The sequence below is a fragment of the Bombus vosnesenskii genome, unplaced genomic scaffold (assembly GCF_011952255.1).
Source record: "Bombus vosnesenskii isolate JDL3184/JDL3185 unplaced genomic scaffold, Bvos_JDL3184-5_v1.1 scf7180000016281, whole genome shotgun sequence".
Classification (NCBI taxonomy): Eukaryota; Metazoa; Arthropoda; class Insecta; order Hymenoptera; family Apidae; genus Bombus; species Bombus vosnesenskii.
The window spans coordinates 777,330-798,995 of record NW_022884350.1 but is presented as its reverse complement, the minus strand read 5'-3'; the positions used below and the strand labels follow the sequence as shown (position 1 = coordinate 798,995).

The 21,666-nt window shown below is 36.5% G+C and overlaps 1 protein-coding gene across 3 annotated transcripts in view; it reads right to left on the bottom strand.

Annotated features, from left to right (window-relative positions):
• Positions 1-21,431, bottom strand: part of LOC117242933 — a 213,283-nt gene extending 191,852 nt beyond the window's left edge. Inside the window, exon 1 of one of the 3 annotated variants that reach the window (XM_033509997.1) lies at positions 21,114-21,431. In XM_033509997.1, coding sequence (XP_033365888.1) covers positions 21,114-21,247 — 134 coding nt within the window. In that variant the 5' untranslated portion in view covers positions 21,248-21,431. Of the gene's footprint in view, positions 1-21,109 lie in introns of all 3 variants that reach the window. The other 2 variants (XM_033509996.1, XM_033510000.1) reach the window with 2 other exon arrangements.
• Between the last annotated feature and the right edge of the window lie 235 nt (positions 21,432-21,666).

The following is a 21,666-nucleotide window of genomic DNA, read 5'->3' as shown; positions in this document are numbered from 1 at the left end:
TCCATAATTTTCAATTAATTCTTGAATGAATGCTTTCTCCGTCCTTTTCTGTCGAAATCTTTTTCCGAGGCCACTCAGAGGCACTGCACTGCTGGTTGACAATCGTACGGATCAAATCGAACGAAGGAACACGTCGACATGGTCGTTTACTGATAGCCAAGCTTTCACCGGTTCAAAACGAAGGGTTCGGCGCCAGCCAGTACCCAGGCTTCGTAATTGATCCATTTGATGATTACGTAAAAGAAGAGCAAGCGATTGATCGTGCAAATGATCTCGAAGACGTTGTTCTCGGCGGGCACACCGAACAGCAGGTTGCGAAGAGCAGGCGCCTCGACTAGCAACGCTTGCCTCCATATCTCGTGATCGAAAATCGTATCGTTCGTTTCGATCGTGATTTTCGTTTCGGCAATCTGGGTCCTGGGGATCGGCGCGTTATGACAACTTTTCAGCTTCCGTATCCAACCGTCGACCGTCTCGAAAATCGAATGCACCTCGCCCATGATTATTCGCGGTCACGAAGCGATAATTCGTCGAAAAGCTATCATCGGCACAGCCGACGAATAACTGAATCCGTGTGGTTCATCGCTGCGCAGCGATCCCTCGTGCGAATGCCAACTTTGATGTACTTTCGGTTATCTAACCGCTCTACAAGCGTCATCGGTTAAAAGTGCCTGGCACATTGCGAAACATCGGTTGTATACATCGGTGCACGATACGGCGGATCTAACGTTCAATTAGCGTTAGAACGTTTGCTTACAAAGCGGCTGTCTGTTTTCATCGACTGAATGGCGAGGCTTATGGAGGATCGAAGCTGCGAGCGTACGATCGGTTCGATTAATTCTCCTAAATACGATCGTGCTAATACACCGCGCTTCGACTTTATCCTTCCTTTGTTGTTACGTAGACTGATACCATGGTTCGTGTACTCTTTGCTTAGGGTGTTTATTAGGACGTTGAAACAGCATAAGATATCGTGTAACTAAGATTAGAAGTCACTTCGAAGATATTAGGTTATCCGAAAAGTGTCTTTCTTTTACAAACACGTCTTTTACAACGATGTATCTTTACACAGACATGAAACCTAATCTGTCGAACGTTGTGATCTTTATATAGCGGCACTCGACAGCAAAACTTTCCAATGGTTTCTGTCCCGTGTCTTGGTACACAAAAACACTAACAGTGGTTAGAGCAGCCAATTACGAACGTTCAAGACCAGGTTCGAATCCCGGCACTCACAGTCCGGCTTCTTACAAAATTCCTAACTGAGAAGATGATAATCCTGATGAAGACAAAAATTTCATACACCGGCGGTACCTATCACGATCTTATCCACCTCATTTATTTTGATAGAACAAAATGGATCATACGTAATTCGATAAAATAATATAAAACGGAAAATGTCGTGCATCCATTATCTCCTTGTAAAACGAAAGAAACTTTTCGGACGACCTAATACATATCTCTCGACCGAAACATGTACAGAGAAGTACGCACAAGCGAACGTGGAATTTAATATCTCGAGTGACACAAAATAAACCAATCTATAGGAAATTTATCTAATCTATAGGATTTACGTATATGGAATAAAGTAAAATAATAAAATATACGGCTAAGCGACAGGTCGTATTACACCAATTCGGCGTATGTTTCCAGTCGTGCACGCGTGCAGATACAAGGCACAGAGTAAGCGAGTCACGCGTGAATGTCACCGTGTAGATTCATAAGATATTTGGAGACGTCGCTCGTTGATCGCTGTTACACTAACGTAGTTCCTATTCGAATATGCGTGCGTTATTCTGCGTACGAGCATTATTTATATATTGCTGCGTGTTATTAGACAAGAACGCAAGAGATGTCTATGCAGCGTTCTCTTTCTATTCCTACGTCGCTTCTTCAACTCGCTCGTGCGTTCTATCTTTACATCTGTACGAACACACGAGCGAGCTGCCACGTCCTATTTACCTGTCTACTACAACGACACGGAGTTTTTCGTGCGCACCGGCGTTTTTTCGAGTCACCGCGCCGTATCGCGTCGCTCCCTGTAATTCGCTAACATTGTCGTTCTCAGATTTTGACGTTAACGAATTTACTTTGGGCGGTCGATCACCCGGCGAGGTTGATGCTCCGACGACGTCAACAGTCGATGTCAGACTGGAGCAGAGTCAACCGGCTGCTTTGCGACAGCCAAAACATCACGAGATACTGACTCGAATTGCCAACGATATTCGCAACAAGCATTCGATTTCGTACCTTAGAAACACGGACTATCAGTGGCTCGATGCACGTTAAAAACTACTCTTATCGCGTCTTGAAGTCGCTGTTGATAGCTTTGACACTTTGGTCATATGACCGGCCACGGTTTCTCCTGTGACGTCATGGTGATCATTGGTGATCGGAGCGCTTGAGCTTCTTACAGTTGCAAACATTGAATAAAAATTGACAGTTAGGGTATTTTGAATATAATCGATAAATAGAAGATACTTTGAAATAAAAAGTGCCCCATTGAACAATTAAACATTTTTATTAGAATATCAATAAAAAAAATGAGAACAAATCTTGCATCTAACGGTGCACTGTGTTAAAACACTTTAAACATAAATGTGGCTCATCGATACAATCTGGACAATAAGTGGTCACCTTTTTGGTCCGATTCTTAGCAATTTTTGATCCTAACTGTTTAATATTTTTTCTATAACACCCTCTGCAAAATTTTCGTGCAAAATTACGCTTGCCCTTCTTTCTTCTGCATTTCATGTCGCAATCTTTGTCGAATAAGTGTATTTGACGGCTCTGGTGAATGGCACTGTGTAAGGTGCATTGCGAGTGCCATTCTAAAACCTGATACCTTGATTTTTGTTTTCGTTGCTTGTTTATGGAGTATCATCGCGTTTGAAATTGATGTATTTAATAATAACTCTAAAGCTAATTTTATATACCACTTGAGGGTTCTTTTATGTGGTGCAGAATATGCTATCATTTGATCTGATAAATCTACAGCACATTTTCCTCTGTTGTAATCTACCACTACCATTCGTTTATCACAAACATAATTTTTTTTGCGGAGCTCTACCATTTCAGCCGAATGTTTTGTCGAAATCATAAAAATAATCATAATACTGTTTACAAATATATTCTACACGTTCCAATAATATATTCTGGACGTTTTGCTTGTTTGGACGTTTGAATGGTTTGTTGAAATAAACGAAGCCTTGTTATAATATGTCGCTATCAACTGTTACCAAGGCATCCGGTCCATTGGAGAAGAATGTTGTCTTACATCATCAATTTTTTATAATTTTGCCATTATATACTTTGAATAATAAAAATATTCCCGTAGTGTCCTAAGCGAAGCATGTAATTTCGACATAGCAGTCAAAGTGTTAATAAGTGTTCGCATGTATATCTAATGTAATTGTAATGACACGTCTGATGTGTAATCGAATGTGAGTTCACATAAAATTGGGACTGTAATGAATAAGCGATATCGATGTGATTTAACCCTTTCGCTTCAACAGTCCAGTCCGTCGAAGTACTGTCACTGAATGGAAACGCGCGCCAGAAATACGCACAGTGTGCGTGCTTGCTGTATATACGTTTTCCCAAGTCTTAAATAACAATAATTCTTGTAAGAACCATATATGAAATACCGTTTCACTGTCAATGGATTTAATAGACCTTTTAGCATGAAACAGTATACGATCGTTTGGATGTTTGAAATATATTGCGTGAAACGCTTTGATGTTGTTTGAACAATGAGTAACTTTAAGAAGTGATTAATCCAATATGTCAATAAAATCAACAGATAGTGTTCTGCTGATAACGAAAAAATATATTATTGGCTACAGATAGCACTTGTATATGTATCATTTGGATGTCGGATCCAGGAGTCGTAGCGTGGCCGCTGCCTATAAGCGGCGCCGAAGCGAAAGGGTTAAACGTCGAAATATCGAACTTCTATTGGCTCCTCTACCTTCCGCCGTAGGTTACAAGATAATACGCATTTTCCTTAATTTTAAGTCTCAAATTTCAGCGCAATATTTTCGCAAAGAGAACGCAGAGACGCATCGATGGATGGATGAGTGGATCGAATATATTAGCTACGTAAACTGCGTGTTTACCTCGCGTAGAGAAACACGGAAACTTCGTATGGATGTCATGAATACATTTGCGAAAGACTTCTCGTAACGAATTCCATTGAACAGTTTGTACGTGCATATCGTAGGAGGAACAAGCGATCGGTCGAATCGCAGGAAAAAACATTTTTTAGAAATGACAGAAACATCTGTCATTGATTTAAATCGCCGGTCAATACATACTAATTTGCTCCGTTTATTTCCAACAACTACGTTGTTTGCTGAAACTTTGGACTCCATCCGATATAACCTTGTGTGCATCAACAAATACGTGACGATCGTAGATCGTCGATCGACGAACGCTGATTCATTCACTATCGTTCATTTTCATTTAACAATATTCTGATACATTGGTATTGTAATATATTATATGACTATTGTACAAATATTATACTATGCTGAATATGTACTTTATAAAGAGTAAGCGTTCTTGACTATATTTCCTCATTTTACGTATGTAAGAGGAGCTTGAGATGGGTATAATTAAAATTAATTATACTGATCGAGGTACTCGGAAGAAAAATGATATCGCGTGTGGTCATAAAGTCACCTTATTGTGGAAATTTATAAGAGAATTTTCTAGACAAACGCGGGTCTTGCATATAATGTGCTATGCTTGTAGCATTTTTACGAAAAACTATATTCGTACAATTTTTCCATACAGCCTTCCAATTACTTCGTATTGCGATATTAAAGGAATAAATATTCAGTTTCTAAATATTATTTTCCATGGATTATAACGTCTAATATATATTAACGATACAATTAATCACTTTTATATTAAATTTTATGTTTTTATATACTATAATCAACTGTAAAACAATTTACATATAAACAGTACTTTATAACGAGGCATATGCATGAAACATTTGACACTGAAGATCTTGTCTAAAAATATATCCGCCAAATTAGTATGCTTTTTTAATAAAAACAAACACACGAAAACTGTATAACTATGCGAATAACATATTATCTTTTTGCTACATAAGAATCTCGTCGTAATAATATTTTTATCACGGACGATTCGATAATTTAGCCACGATTGTATTACTGAAATGAAAATCCTTCTCTGTCGTAAATCTTTCTCCAAAAGATGTAATACTCTAAGACAATTACTTTTAATACATCCAGATTTCCTCTTCATAGATACTACATAGAAGATGAAGAACCATAGTAGACCCTTAAATACTGCGATAAAAGGGAGGATAAAGCTACCTTATTCTCAAAACATTAAGAGAATCGTTTTCTTACTTGCCGAGGAAAAGCTTTCCCGATAGAGGTCTTATTTCAAAGTAACGACAAGACCGAACCGATGGCCCATTTTCACCTGTCTTAAATCAGTTCGGTTCGAGCATAGCCGTTATAATTGAGGTCGATAAGAGCTTCTCCAACGAAAGATCTATAAAAGCGGTATTATGTACTTAGAAGAAGAGCTACTACCCAACATTTTCTAATATTTCTCCAATATAGCGTGTCTCATAAGTAATACACGCAAATGCAAAGTATTTTTAGCAGAACAAAGGACGCAGATATGTTAAGGAAGTAATTAAAGTTTAAACTGTTTTACTTCGGACACGATTCCAGTTTACGTGAATTTAATATTGTTTTCCTCGTAGTTACGAAATGGAACTTATTTGTATTATACTTTTCCATCGCTATGTTATATTTCCCAGTGAATTTATACGAACTCTTGAGTATCGAACATGGCATGAATTAAGTACCTTTTGAAAATACTGACAAAGAAACTTTGCATCTGTGCATTGTTAACGATATACAGGGTGGTTGGTAACTGGTGGTACAAGCGTAAAGGGGGTGATTCTACGCGAAAAAAGAAGTCGAAAATATAGAATAACAATTTTTCGTTCGAGGCTTTGTTTTCGAGAAAATCGACTTTGAATTTTCGCTCGGTACGCGTGCACTTTATCACGTCTCGTTATAATGGACCTCACTGTAGATCGTTGTCTCGATGGAAAAATTAAAACCAGTTACCAACCACCCTGTATATATGACGTGGTAGTTGGTGAAGGTGCCCATAAGAGATACTCTTGATGTTCAACAAAAAAGGTTTATTAAACTATTAACAATCAACAGTCAATTTACGATCAACAATTAACGATTAACTATCAACAACAATTAACGATTAACGATTAACAATCAAGAGTTAATAATCACGTATCTCGAATTGTGTTTGCTTCGCTATGACGCTAAACCTTTCGCACTTTTGAATATTCGGCGAAAGAACCGTAGAGATATCGATGGTACATTAGACATGTCGGACTTACGCTTTGAAAGTATAGCGCTTTGTGTCGCATGGTCGAGTGTCGCCACATATACAATGTGAAAATGGAATGAAAATTATGCTGAAATATAACAAGGTTAGCCTTTGATAGATGTAAGAATGCTGACATTTAAATCGGTAGCAGTATTTTCATGGATAGAGAAAATTAAAGTAAGCCTTGCGTGAGAAAATTTCTGCATAATTCTTTGTTTAAAACTTCATACTGTTTTATCAGTCGTTGTTATCTTACACGATGAAACGCAAACGTAGGTAATAGGATTAAATCATTCGATTAACAGGTTCTTACAAAAAAGAGAAAAAAACAGATAGAGGACATGAAATCGTTTTTCTCTGGCGTAGCAAAGGATGTTAATAAAAGATCAACATTAGGTTAGGCGAAGCGATGAAACATCTTGAAACTTGATTCCTTCTATTTTCCTTAACACAAAGACGAACATAGTGATTCACTCTTTGAAGAAATTTTAATTTAAGTGCTGACTGCGCGCTTCTGAAAATTCAACCACTTGGTTAATCGCTCGAGTTCTGCCTATCCAAAAATAAAATCTTTTTAATTAGAAAAAAAAAATACTACGTGAAACATATAAAAGGACAAACGTATAAACGCAACTAAAAAGTGAATTACCTGGAAGGTTTCTATCAGTAAAAAATGTATGGCATGAAATTATGAGTTTTTAATAGGTTTATTAATTATAACTTTTTATTTTCCGCTTTTATTACATTTTTCACATTTCAATAAAGCTGCAAAAGTTTTCAATATAACGCAAACTGCTACAAATATCACATTACTAACACGATACTAAACTTTCCAACTAGACTTTTAAATCAATTTATTAATCTGGATTTCGGCATTGCTTTCATCGTACTGAACTCTTCCTAACTGCAAGTGTAATTCGTTTAATAGCTTTTACGTTAGCCGCGAGCCGTGTTTTACTTTTTTTTCGCACAATAGCCCACCTTTCGCTCGCCAACTCAAATTTTCCCACAGCGTTTGGAAACTGTTAAATGGCACGAACGAGGGCAGACAGCTGCTTGGTTAATTAAAATTCCTACCACATGTACAACTTTTGTTTGCGTATCAAACAATAAAGCATTGTCGAGCAAGCGTTAATGAAAGCACGAGGATATTGTGTGCTGTAGGAAAGACCTTTTAATAAAACTTTACCGATAAAGGCGCTAAGATATCGCGCTGTAGAAAATATTTTTTAATAAGAAATTACAAAGATACAAATCACATGACTCTTGTGACATACGAAAGTATGCGTTCGTGCACTTATCATAGAAGACTTTTATGACCGCATTACGCGTATTATATGAAAAGTTTTTCAAATTTCGTTGTAAAATTTGGTCTATCCACGTATAGAAGTTCTAACTTACTTACTGCAGTACAAAATTAGTACACAGACTGAACATACGTAATATATTTATGAGAAGTTTTTGTAAGTGTTGTAATGCTCAGTCGAATTACTGTAAAGTGCAAACTGACGGATAAATCGTTTAGGTCATTGAACCGGGTCATTCCTATAAATAAAAGGGCCAACAGGGCGCATCTAGTCTCTCGAATGTTCCTAAAATAGCGAGAATGTCGTCGGGACAAAATGGAACGTCTTTTGACTCGTCGTTGCGAGTTGCAGAAAAGAATCTCGTACGAAGATTATTTAAATTCGTTCCTCTAATAATTTAGATCCTATTGATAAAAATCAGTTTATGATATCGTAACGTTTAATTTACAATCTTTTTTCATTCAAATTATTAAATTCTGTTTTTTAACGCTGTGGTTATAAAAGAGAATTTCGAAGATTAATTTGATCATCCATTTATCCTTTTATTATTTAATAATTTTTCTCTCCATTTATCCTTTTATTTAAATCTTGTAATTTTGCGAAGTTCGAAGAAATTTAAGTGCGAAACTTGTATCACTATGAAGAATGTATACAATTTTAATTATGAAGGATAGTATTAATTACAGTATTAATTGTGAAAGAGAGAATAAGACAGATGTTTAGTCATTTTTTAAAAATAGAAATCTTTTTAGTGTCTGTGATTTGTATGTTTGAGCAGACTCTGAGAAAACAGTGCGTAATTTATCTTATTTATATTTTCCAATAATATTGAATTTGCGCTATTTTTATGTATTATTTCCATACATGAAAGGTGAGTATCAGCAATGCTGAGAATATTTTTCCTTGTCGTCAGTCAACACTGATTGCAAAATTAAACAGAAATAATTAAATGATAATTATATTCAATATTATATAATAATTATATAAAATATGAAATAAGTACAATAGAAGATATTACATAATATTTTATATTGTATATAATATTGAATACAATTATTTTTTAATTATTTCTCCATTTAATTTTGCAATTACCGTTAAATGACGATTATATAAAATATTATACAACAATGTTATCACGTTTTAAAACTATAGACTTATGTCAATGGCTATTTACCTAAAACCTGGTATCTTTTCCTTATTTCTACTGATGCTCTAGGCCTAAACCACATTATATTAACAAATTTCTTTAGATATACATCAGTATAACATCAGTTCTTGATCTCATTCAAACCAGCAGGACATTAGTTACGCGACTAATGCTCCAATGTCAACTCTGTCACCTTCATTTCTGCCTGGATAAAGTACACCAACTATTTTCCTTCTTAAATGTTCCCTGCGATCACCATTTCTGAGGAATTCCATTCTTCTTCTCTCGCTGTACACGGTTCGGTCGTGGGCAATCACTTAAAAGTTTAAAGTTCTCTATTTCTTTGCGTATTACACAGTCGACGAAACTCAGTCATTTAATTTCAGTGTATTTGCACCATCACATCGACCCACGTCCCGTGCCTTGCGGGCTGATCTTAATTGAGCTATAACTCTGTTACACACAATTTAGAAATAATTAAACAAAAGTATTATTATTTAATCGAATCTATGCCTCTGGTGTGCAATTTTTGCCAAAGTTTAATCGACTATAGCATGAAAAATTGCCAGCAACTATACTAAAACAGTACGGCTGCTAAATATTCCTAAATGCCTATTAACAGGAGAAAAAGTTTGGCCGAGAACTACTAGGCCGGTTTTCTCTTTCACAACCAAACAAATATATTCAGCATATGTTCCCGATGGGAACTGGTTTCTAAAGCTTGTCAAAGCGATCTTTGGCTCGCATCCGATCTTTTTTCAGTAAATTGTCCTCTTACGGCCGCGTTCAATCTGCAGGGTCCAGGCCTTGACCTTAACTTTTAAAATTACTCCCACGTAGGGAGAATTGCACGTTTTAAGCCTTTGAAAGAGGTGGCTGTAGCATGTGTTTATACGTGTATAACCCTTAGTCGTTGCCTCTGTGAATAAAGCTCGCTCTAAATACAACAACGCTGGTTCAGGGCTGCGAACGAAATGTTTGTTACCTCAAGGTTATCAAATGATATCAGCAGACAAGGTCAAGGATGATCCAGGGAAGAAATATCTGGCCTGACTCGTCACACGTAAGAGATACGATTCTAAGTCAGTACATATCCTGGCTTTCGTTATCGAGGCTTCATCGAATCCTTAGTCACGCTCCTTTCTTATCCTTAGTCAAATTTAATTGATGAATAACGACGTTGCGTGAAAGTTCAACAGGTTACGATAGAGAAGTTTACCGAGCACGAACGCACCAGTCATTGAACGTTCTTTCGGATTTGAATGTTGTATCGTTGAAATGAAAAATTAATTTTATTAGTTGTATACTCGTGTACTCGTCTCTGTTAACAAAATAGCTTTCGTGCTGTATCGTAATCAACGAGAAAATGCGGATATTTTAAAAGACTAATTTGTTGGCGAACATTTTTGCATATCTATATTCTTAAATCTCTCTCTTCCTAACTAATTGTCGATCTGCTTATCTATGTTCTTAAAGGAGGAATTAAGATATTATTGCATGGTAGATAATCAGAGTAAATTTGCAACAGCTAGAATTTCGGTGAAAATGAATTTTTCGAAATATCAGCTACTTACGTCTTGATTGCATTTAATTAAGCATCTAATTAAGCACGTCTCGAAGGGGTAAGGGGTTAGACAATAAAAGAGAGGTGATTTTGTATTTAGATAATTAAAGGAAACCAAAAACCGGGTCTGTTATTTTCTGCAAGTAAAGTTTGACGACGAAAACGAGAATTATTTGATTTATCAAAGGTCTAATTTATTAAATTAAACTACTGAATTAAATTACTTTGCCAAAATATTAAACTCTGCATCGTATTCTTTGTTTCAACGTCATAAATAAATCAATATTATACCACGTATTGTATACTTAAATTTTAAACGTTGCAAAAATTTTGTGACTCCCGTTTCTCATTTATCGTCCTGCTCCATTTAACAACCAATACGGGAATTAAAAAGTGAACTTGCAATCTCCTAAACCGAATGCTTCATTATTAGGCAGTTAGTTGGAATATCGGAACTCATTACGACATCATTACTTATACAGGGTGGTTGGTAGCTGATGGTACAAGCGGAAAGGAGATGATTCTACGCGAAGAAAGAAGTCGAAAATATAGAATAAAAATTTTTTTTAAATTTCTTTTTTAATTTTTCCATCGAGACAACGATCTACAGTGAGATCCGTTATAACGAGACGTGATAAAGTGCACGCGTACCGAGCGAAAATTCAAAGTCGATTTTCTCGAAAACAAAGCCTCAAACGAAAAATTTTTATTTTATATTTTCGAATTCTTTTTTCGCGTAGAATCACCCCCTTTCCGCTTGTACCACCAGCTACCAACCACCCTGTATATTGCCGTATTCCGACGTTTACTTAGATTAACGCAATATACTTGAATCAAGTAAGTTACGTATTTTTAGAAATTAAAATTCGCTTCTCGAAATTGTCCTTTTCCCAAATGATTGTAAGAAAGATAAAAAGAGAGAGGAGAATAAATTAACCCTTTGTACTCCTATGTCGAGCGTGACTCTACATCAGAAGCTCCTTTTTTTGTGAAACGTGCGAAAGAAAGCCAGGATTGCATCCTGGAAATTGTTTCAAGATATATCATACACTTAAAAATTACAAAATACAACAACAGTGTGAATAAAACTGGTGTTTAAGTGAATTTGTTTCTTCCTTTATTTCTTTAAATTGTCTTATTTTTTAGTTAAGGTAAATTTCAAATAAAACACTTAAAAGCGTTGGCAGCTGCTGGTATCGAAATTGAAATAAAATTCCAAGTGCAAAGGGTTAATATTTCGCTGCAAGGAGAATCTACCTAACGTTCGCATGTCAGAATTTCGTTTTTGCTAATGGATTTCAGCTTTATCCTTATCGGCAAAATTAAATGGTTACTCGATTCGCTTAATGAAAATGAAACGCGGAAAACGCAGCGTTTACAAGCCAACCGGAATCCATCGATGCGTTTCATTGCGATATCGCAATTAATTGCTATCGCAAAGCGTACTCATGGGATCAAGTAAAGTTAGCACGAGCCGAAATCGATGCATACTATTCTCTTTAATTGGATGCAACGATAACCTTGCGAAGCAACCGAGGAAAGACGAAGAGCGAGAACTGAAAAGGGTTGACTTCACCTACTCGTCCATGCATTTCCTTCCTTCGAGCAATCGTATCCGATTCTCCGGAGATTTGCGAAGTGACGAGGAAGGGAGATAGAGGATCTCCTGTTTTCAGTGATGACCTTAAATTGCCAATAAGAAGCTTCTGTAAGTACGCTGGCGTACAAAATTAAATCGCTAAATCTTCGGCGAAAAATTGCCGATGTTCGAACTGTCGTAACTTGGCGTAGAAATGTCGTACAACGATCCACCTGAGCTCCTTTTTTACCCTCAGCCATCCTTCATTTTCGTAATTCGATGCGTCACTCGTGTGCGAGATTGACACGATGATGGAGGATCAATAAAATGGAAAGACGAATAAATAATTTCGCTCTTCGTCACAAGCATTCGCAGCAATTCGCCTAAAAAGGTATCGCGTTTCATCCGCACGTGAAAGTCAAAAAGTTGCGAAAAAATTGCTGCATGAATGGTGAAGTAACGTAATCTTTCAGTGGAAAAGTGTGTGAAATTGACACGGGGGTGGAGGTCAGAGCATGAAACTTGGACTTTCACAGTTCTGAGTTGATATTTCTCAAAGATGTTTTTACATTATACAGCGTGTGGGAAGATGAAAGTGCATTTGCTTTCCAAGAATTTTACAAACTCAAGCGTGTCTACGGATATCGGAAGAGAAGAAATAGAAGAAATAGGGAAACTTAAACGCGACACATTCGAACGAACTATGAGCAGTTCGAGGAGCGAACAAATTTTTTCCAAATAGAATCAAACGTTGACCGAACAGTTCCTTAAAATCATTTCTCTTGGTTATCGGTGACTAAATTCGTAACTAAATGCTTTTTTGACTCTTGTGACTTGTTTTAGCGTTTGTAAGACTATCGAATCATTGTAATATCGAAATAAGAACAATAGAACCTCCGTTATGTGAACGTTTTATTATGAACGTTCTGTTATTTGAACGTCCTAATGCATATAAACCGTATACAGGGTGCTCCCCAGTAACTGGAACAAGCCATAGTGGGTGGAAGGTAGTAGGTAGAAGGTAGACAAAATTTCATTAGGAAAAATTAATTGTTATGGTTTCCTGTGTTGCGTCGCGTGTTACATGTGTTTTCTCTGAAAGTGAAGGCATATAAAAAATGTCTATTTTTTCTATTATTTCTCTATTTTTTTAAATGGAATTGCACATTGTTCTGTAGCGACACACGAGTCAGCGGAGAGACTCATATTGTTGTGCCTTGGAGTGCCAACGTTGTTTTGGTTTGGTAGGTTCAAAGGTAAACAAACTCCGGACAAGACATTATCGCCGTTATTTGTAATCGCGAACCAGAGTTACATTTGAGCTTTTTATAATATCACCGGTCGATACAAATAAACGAACATGCTCTCTAGGACAATGATTATAGCGAGTCATACAGTCGAATAGCGAGCGTAGGGTTGAACAGTAGCATTGAGAGAGCGACGATTACGACCGACATACACTGTCTCTGTACTTGTATTTAAAGTAATTTTAATATACACTGACTATTACAATTTTATCATTGGTCTCTTTAATAAACCAACACGTATAATAATCCACTTCAGTTCTATACACCATTCAATGTATTTTTTTATTCTCTACAAAGAAGCATCGAGGTGCTTGGGTCGAAAAATAATTAGTTTGAAATATATTTCGACTTCAATTTTATAAAACTTATCGTACCAAAGACTGGGAAAGGAAATATGACGCAATGTGCTTCTATGTTCGTTTTCCTTGACCTTCGTACTTTCAATTCAACGAAATTATCATTGAAATATCTTTTGAACTTGACATTTTCAGACACAAGTACTTAATACTTTCTTATAGGGAATTAAGAAATGCATCGAATGGTGTATAGAAACACACATAGTTTCATTTAAAATTACATTACATTATTCAGTCACATTGGCACTGAAATCTCTCTAAATGAAAATATGAAAAGAATCGAAATAGCTTATTAAGTTTCCCCCGTGAAGTCAAACGACTTTCATCTCAAACATTTTCTCGCACTTCTGATATTTACAGGAATAAATCACGTATAGACATTTAAAACGGATATACTGTATAAAAATGACAGTTAATATTTAATAATAACTAATACAAGTATAATAAAAATAAGAATATATTTTTATTATTGTTATTATTATTATTATTCATAATCTTTGTCTTTCGGCTCATGGCGGTTTTCAGTTCACATTCACTCTCATTTTCCTTATTTCTTAAATCTATCCCTCAAATCTGTTATTCTTTGTACAATTCACATCCTTAACTACTACACTGTTTAATTAATTAACAGTATTAATTAACTAATTAACCTAATTACTCGTTCATGATACTCTCAACTCCTAACAGACTTTCCTCTGCTTCTTGGCCTCCCACACCACAAATAGGCCAACTTCTTTTGATTTTTAGAGCTTCCACCTTTCTATTTCTCCTTTTCTCGTCCTTAACTCTCGCTCGTTTTGTCTAATTATTCCTTTTCATGCTGTTATCCCGTTTGTATCGTATACCAACATCCCCATTTATTTTTGTGATGACTTCCTCGCACTCCTGTTTCGCTATACAGGGTGGTTGGTAACTGGTGGTACAAGCGGAAAGTGGTGTCTCTACGCGAAAAAGAAGTCGAAAAATATAGATCAAAAAAAATTTTTCGTTCGAGGTTTGTTTTCGGCGAAAATCAGACTTTGAATTTTCGCTCGGTACGCGTGCACTTTATCACGTCTCGTTATAACGGATTCACCAGATATTATCTTCGATGGAAAAATTAAAAAAAGAAAAATTTTTTTTAAATTCTTTATTTTTGCGTAGAATCAATCTCTTCCGCTTTCACCAGTTATCAACCACCCCAGAATTCTTCAACTTCGTGCATGTTTTGTATCTCCTGTTATCCCTCTTAATAAGGTTCGTTCGCTTGTTTATCGCACTCTGAATCTGCCACTTCTCCTTTTTCTCCTTTTCCTCTTATGTATGATGCATTTACGCACAATCTTATGTATTTGCAGTACTCCTTATAATTTGGCTTCTGCATCCCTCTCCACCTCCTCATCTTCTGCTAATTATGTAACAATTGTTAAGTATCTGTCTATTTCTCTATATCGCTATGCAGCTAACCGACGCTCTATGAGCCGACTTCTTATATCTGACTTGTCCTCTCGTTTTCGTTAATTTCATTCTTTATCCGTTATTTCGGAATAATTTTGACTTTTGTTCCCTGTCTGCATATACTTTTCACACTCTGATTTTGTTTAAATTACCTTTGACGGATCCATTTTTCCTTTATCTCTGTTTTATACGTTTACACTTCCCTTTACTATAATCCCAGAATATCTTGTGAACGATTCCTGAACTCTTTAATCCATTCATTCTGTTGGAGGCTTGAGAACGATCTGTACAATGAAATGGGACAATGAGTGAACCGTTAGAGTATGTTACGAACACTTCGCAATACTTTTGATTACTTTGAAACGAACATCTTGACTTTGCAACTTTTCACGTTGATTCAATAGTTTTATTACGTTTACAAGAAAGCTTCTTGCACTCAGGTGTTACTTAATTATCTGACGTTGTAGAGACACAGGAATTTCACCGTATCAAGTAATAATCAGGTTACTGATAAAAAGTCAGAAGCGGAGAAAGTGTTACAACCGTCCTTGACCCCAGGTCGACCGTGACACTGCATGGCCACGATAGTAACACACGTTTAACTTTGCAAGACTAAGATATGTATCGATTTAAATTATGATAATGAGCAGAAGAAGAGTAAAACTTGTAACCAATCACTGGGAATCGCAATTGCGTCAAATATAAAAGACATTTTGATCGGTGCATGTTTCATGTGCCCGATTCTTACACTCGGTACATGGCACACATTTTTCGTTTGGTTTCCTCGTGCTGCAGGATACTGTCCACACCAGACGATAGTATTCTTCACCTTCTCACTTACTTTCGGATACTTTCGGATTGAAATTATAAATTTTGACTATCGAGACGCTCAAAACTGCCGAGTAACGATCGGAATTACTTGGAAAAAGGCCAGATGAAAGATTAACAAATAGAAAATTAACTACTTGCAAGGGAAATATTTATATTACAATTTTTAAGTGAGTAAGAAAAAGTTTGGGGTATCGAAAAGTTATTTTCTTCGTTATGTACATGTTTCTTGCGTATCTATGTGGTTCAACATGGATGGGTGTATTGTATATTCAAAATTGGTATTAATATCTATAATATATTTGACATATTTAACGTGAACTATCTTAGTATTTGGACCATTCGAAAATCCTATGAAACGAAGCTTGGGTATTGGATACGATTCGGATTTATGAATACAGATATCCTCCGCGTAAAGGGTACGTTCTTGCAACACGGACTCGCTGTACCAGCTTCGAGAATTGGAGAAATCCGTAAAAACAAAGGAAGGTAAGCACCTTCGTTCGATGTTTCTTAATGGAGCAAGCGTACGGAATTTTTGAATATCTAAATCTTTAATCCACTTTTACTTAGCGGAATATTAATCCTTCACATTCGAACATTTTGTTAGGAAAGTGGCAACTGCAAGCTTCTCGGATAAAAAATCGATGGCATTGTTCACATCTATCATAAATAATGTGGATACGTAATACTTGAAATTAATCGTTGATGATTTTAATAAACGTAGTTCTCCTAGCATCGTAAGAAATGACAAATGTACTTTTCCTAACTGTCAGGCACCTAACCACCACTTTTGCATTAATTCTCCGTCTCGTGTAACGCATTTTCGCAAGACACAGCATTTTTCCATCTACTTTTTATCTACCGCGTTACATGTCAAATTCCCGCACATATGGAACTTCATCCTATCGCTACCTGTTCCTCGCTCGCTGCACTAGGATATTCCGCTCGAGGACAGGTCGAAGAAAGAAAAAGAGAAATAGAGAGTGGAAGGGATGACGGACGAAGCACAAAAGGTAAAAGAGGACAGGAAAGACACGAACAAGGGAGGATAGGGAATCAACCGCTCGAAGGCAGAGAGATAGGGGGCTAAGGGTAGAGGGTGAAGGGTGACTGAAAAGAGAAGGTCGAGGAGATAGGGAACGTACTTGTATGGAAGAACGCGAGAAGAAAGAGACGGACGGTACGGAGGATGAGAACCGAAATTAGATAAAGAGGGACAACTAGAATAGAAAGGGGTTGAGCAAGAGAGAAGGAAAGGAGGGGAACGACGAAAAGGGGGGGAGAGGACATGAATGAGCTAGCGAACGATCGCTGGAAAATGGACAGAGACGCCTAAAGTTGGTGAAGAGCGAGATGAGGAAGGAGCAGAGGGCTGAGGGCCAGAGGAGGAAGAGGGAGAACTCCTGCCAGCTGCAGATCGATAGAACGGAGCTGCGTGATGCTCTCAGCTTTCCACACAGGAAACCGATAGACGCGATGGAACGCCATGAATGAGATACGTGGGTTACGTGATGAACATGCTTCGAGGAAATTACAAGTAAGTGTGTACGAAGGCCGGCGTTGTTAATACAAAAAGCGTGTGCCACGTTTTTCGCCGGTTGGCAACGGAAAATGAGATTTACCGCGCGGAAAACGTAGTCCGCCGGCGAGCTCGCGCTGAAAACTGTTGCACCGCTGATGATCCAAATAATTCTGACGTCACCATGTGCATATACGAGATTGTTGTTTGTTTGGTCGCGTAATTACTTTTACTTCAACGATTTTTAAAACGCAACCACGTTGTTCCCGCCACGTATTTTCACTTTCTTTCACGTTTCACGGTTTTACTGGCTCGCTCGTCAAATTTCCATCGCTAACTAAAAATTACCGCGAGATGTTTTTTCCCGAAATTGTTAGGGTCGATGGGGACTTGCTGTTCGTGTTTTGGGTTCCTCCGATGTCTTTCAAATGATTCAATGAGACTTTCAAAAGCAACATATCACCTTTATTGTATACTATGTACAGAAAGAAAAGAGATCAAGGATATGTGTTGAGAATATATACGTAATAGATTTGTTTGTACATGTACATATATATTGTAGTTCTTTTTACGTAATATACGGCGTTTGTATATATGATTTTTGAATTTTATGTAGAAGAAATAGTCGGCTGTTTTCAGTGATTTTACAAGAAGTTTGGAAGACATTAGAAGATTTTGGAAAATCAACGTAACATATATACATCTTTGTTTCAAGACAGATATGTAATTAAAGAACTATAGATAATATCTGTATACATTAAATCAAAGTCGATCTTTCACGTCTCGCAAGAAAAAATATAATTCTTTCATTAAAAATAATTTTACCTAACAAGAGATCTTTATTTTTCTCCTTATTAATACTCGACCAGAGATACATTTACCACTGAAAGAGATTGAATAGAAATAAATATAAAATTCTGCCTCGTAAACTTTACTGTTTAAATAGTTTTTACCATCTGTTAAATCTTTTATTATCTACAAATTTATGAATCTTGTTATTCAAACGCTATTAAGATTACTTATAATCTTCCACTTTCTGAAAAAAAGCATAATAAAAGATAACTTTTCGAGTTATTTGCCTTTTGATCGAATTTATCTAATCTTAGTATTCTTCTTTCTAAATTTATCATTTACAATCTACAGTACATAAACATTATCACATATATATAAATAGTAAATTAAGTGTGTTACTGATCAATTGAGTACGTTACAGTTGCCTCGACGTTTAATTTATTTAAAAAACGTTAGGAAACTTTTTAAAATTCTTATTAATGGCTAAAATATAAGTATAAATTCTATGTACGATCTGAATATGCTCTGATCATCACGTTCAAATACTAAACATAATGCAAGTAACAGCAGATTTACGTTTATATTTGTCATATTTATTTTATGTAATGGATAGAATAAAATTTCGCATACTTATGTGTATACTTTTTTGGAGAACAGCAGCAATGAGCCATATAAGCAAAATAGAGACAATCCAAGCTAAAATTCTTAGATCAATTGTAACGTCCCATGGTACGTTAGAAACGAGGACATACGGAAAGACCTTGGAATATCAACGGTCAAGGAAGAGATTAGCAGATTCGCAAGAAGGTACAGAGAAAGAATAGCAACGATAGGAAACGATCAACACAAGTATAGGAAGAAGACTAAAAAGGAAACACCCAGCAGATCTCACAAAGGATATATCCTAACAAACACGAAGATGGTACCCCATTGGGGGTAGCCACCCACATGATAATCAAACAGCTAAAAAAATTCTACCAAATGTCCAAATTGGACAAATTGTGAATGTGAAATATTAAATATAAAATGTGTATACTTTATTCTCATTTTAGGAAATTCGGTATAAATTTTGGAAACAGTTGTGATTCACACGACTTATTGTACATGTGAACATATTGATGAAAAATTTATTGATGTTTCAAAAATTTCAGAACAGTTTTTTCGCACAAATCTATACGCAATCCGAGAGATTTAACAGATCTGCACAAAGCTCTTGTTAAATATTTTCTTATGGCGAACGTGTGAAAAAGCGTGGTCGTATCCGAGCAAGTCTTTTTTCTTGCGAGAACAGGTAATTGTAAGTTGTTTTATAATAAAAACAGCTACAAAATATGTTTGGCTCATGCACTTTGAAAATAAATTTCCTGTAGCTAAATATGCTATAACTATTAAAAATTTTACTTTCACATTCATAATACTTTATTAAAAGATTATTTCTCTGCTAATGATTATCTTTTGTTACTTATTGTGTTATCTCATAATTTATATAGACTGTCAATGCCGATAGGACACTATTAAATTTCGATATTTGGAAAATTAATATAATTCATTGCAAAAAAGGTATAATTTGATTTATGTTTTCATAAGTACTCACTGTATGCAACAAGTAATTTTGTAAATAGGAAGTTTTTACAAAATACAGAGATACGTGTACTGTGTATATTTCAATTATATTTCATTTACTTCAGTTATATTTAATTAAATCTCATTTACTGCATATTAAATTATTTCTAAGATGTTATTATTTGCAACGTGAACATTAAAAATATACAATCGTTCATGAGTATAAAACGCGAAATGATATTTTATAAATTATTAGGATCTGTTATTTCCATATTATGATTAGTTAATCCTGCGCGCTTCAAATATTACGGCATCGTCAATGTTGACTCTTTAATCGATCGAGTAATCGTACGTCTATTGCTTGTATTATATTCGCGATTAAAATTGTAGTATAGTTCAATATGAACCAACAAACAAATTGTTCATAATGTGAATCCATTCATTCGTCCATACATCGTTAAAAAGACGCAGGTATACGATTATAAGTAAATCAAACGTATATACGTTATATACGTTTGACGCAATAGGTCTGACGGTGGAACATGCAACAAGGATTAAAGGCCATAGATGCTCCACTCTCTACAGATGCGTCGCACCTCCTATACCGACCTATACAGTGACACAAAAATAAACTCCCTGGATGGAGGCTACAATCAATGACGTCATGTTCGGTCAGAGTTCACCGGTCAGTGACCTCTGCTCGTTCCAGTCACCTGGCAGCAGTAACAAAAGACTCGACGCAACTGCTCGCGAAACAATATTTCAACTGTACGATCCTTCGTTGGCTATATTTCCACAACGTAAACACGCCGCGCCGAGTAGATCAACGATAGAACCACGCGATAGTGCACGCGAAAACCAAATTGATCCACATAGTGAACACCACATTTATACGAAAAACACACACACATGCCCATATATATATGTATATATAAGTGCATGCATCGACTGGCAAACTACCGAATCCCTCTCTATTATTCTGATATTCCCCTCTTTATCGCTCAAATTGCCGCGTCGATATTGTTTTGGACAATCACATTATACAATTAGAACATAACTAACCAGTTTCTTGCATCTACAAACACACTAACCAGCCAAATCAACACGTAACCATCGTACGTTAAATATCAAATTCAATCATTGAGTGATGTTCGATCGTGGATTATTTCAGATGATCGAAAACTCGCGCGATGATGTATGCATATTCAGGTAGAGAAATGTTATCGACCAAGAAATCGTGCAGGTGAGAGAAATAAGACTGAAGGGCGGTACGCAGCAGGAACATGACGTTCAACTACTTACTTACTTGCTGTCGACGTTCCCTAGCTGACAAGACGATGACGATTCGTCGCTGTCATTGTCATCAGCCTCTTCAGGCAGGGGTTGTGCTGCGGCATGGCTCCTGTCGCCGGTCTCCAGGTCAGCGACGAGAGTATACATCGACGATTTTTAAATAAACGTAGAACGTCGCCTTCTCGACGACATTGTCGTCAATCCCACAGATCAACGTGCAAACCACTTTTCGCGTGTTGTCCCTCGCGTTACACGACAGAAACGTAATCGCCTAGGTCCATGAAGAGGGCCAATTTCGTCCACGAACCCTTATACACCCGATTGCAAGTAGCGCCCTCCCGCCATCAAACTGTCTGATTGTGTACAAATAACGCCGGTGGCACCACCTTGCGCACAAATAACGAAAACTTTCACGAAGTTAGTGATCGATTCATGTAAGTACACTAGTTGCTTAGTCTTACGAAAAAGACGATTTTATGCGAAATATAGTGAGAGAATAACTTAATTCGTCAGTAATTAGTGCTATAGCGATAATGTACTGAAATTATTAATATGAATTAATTCTA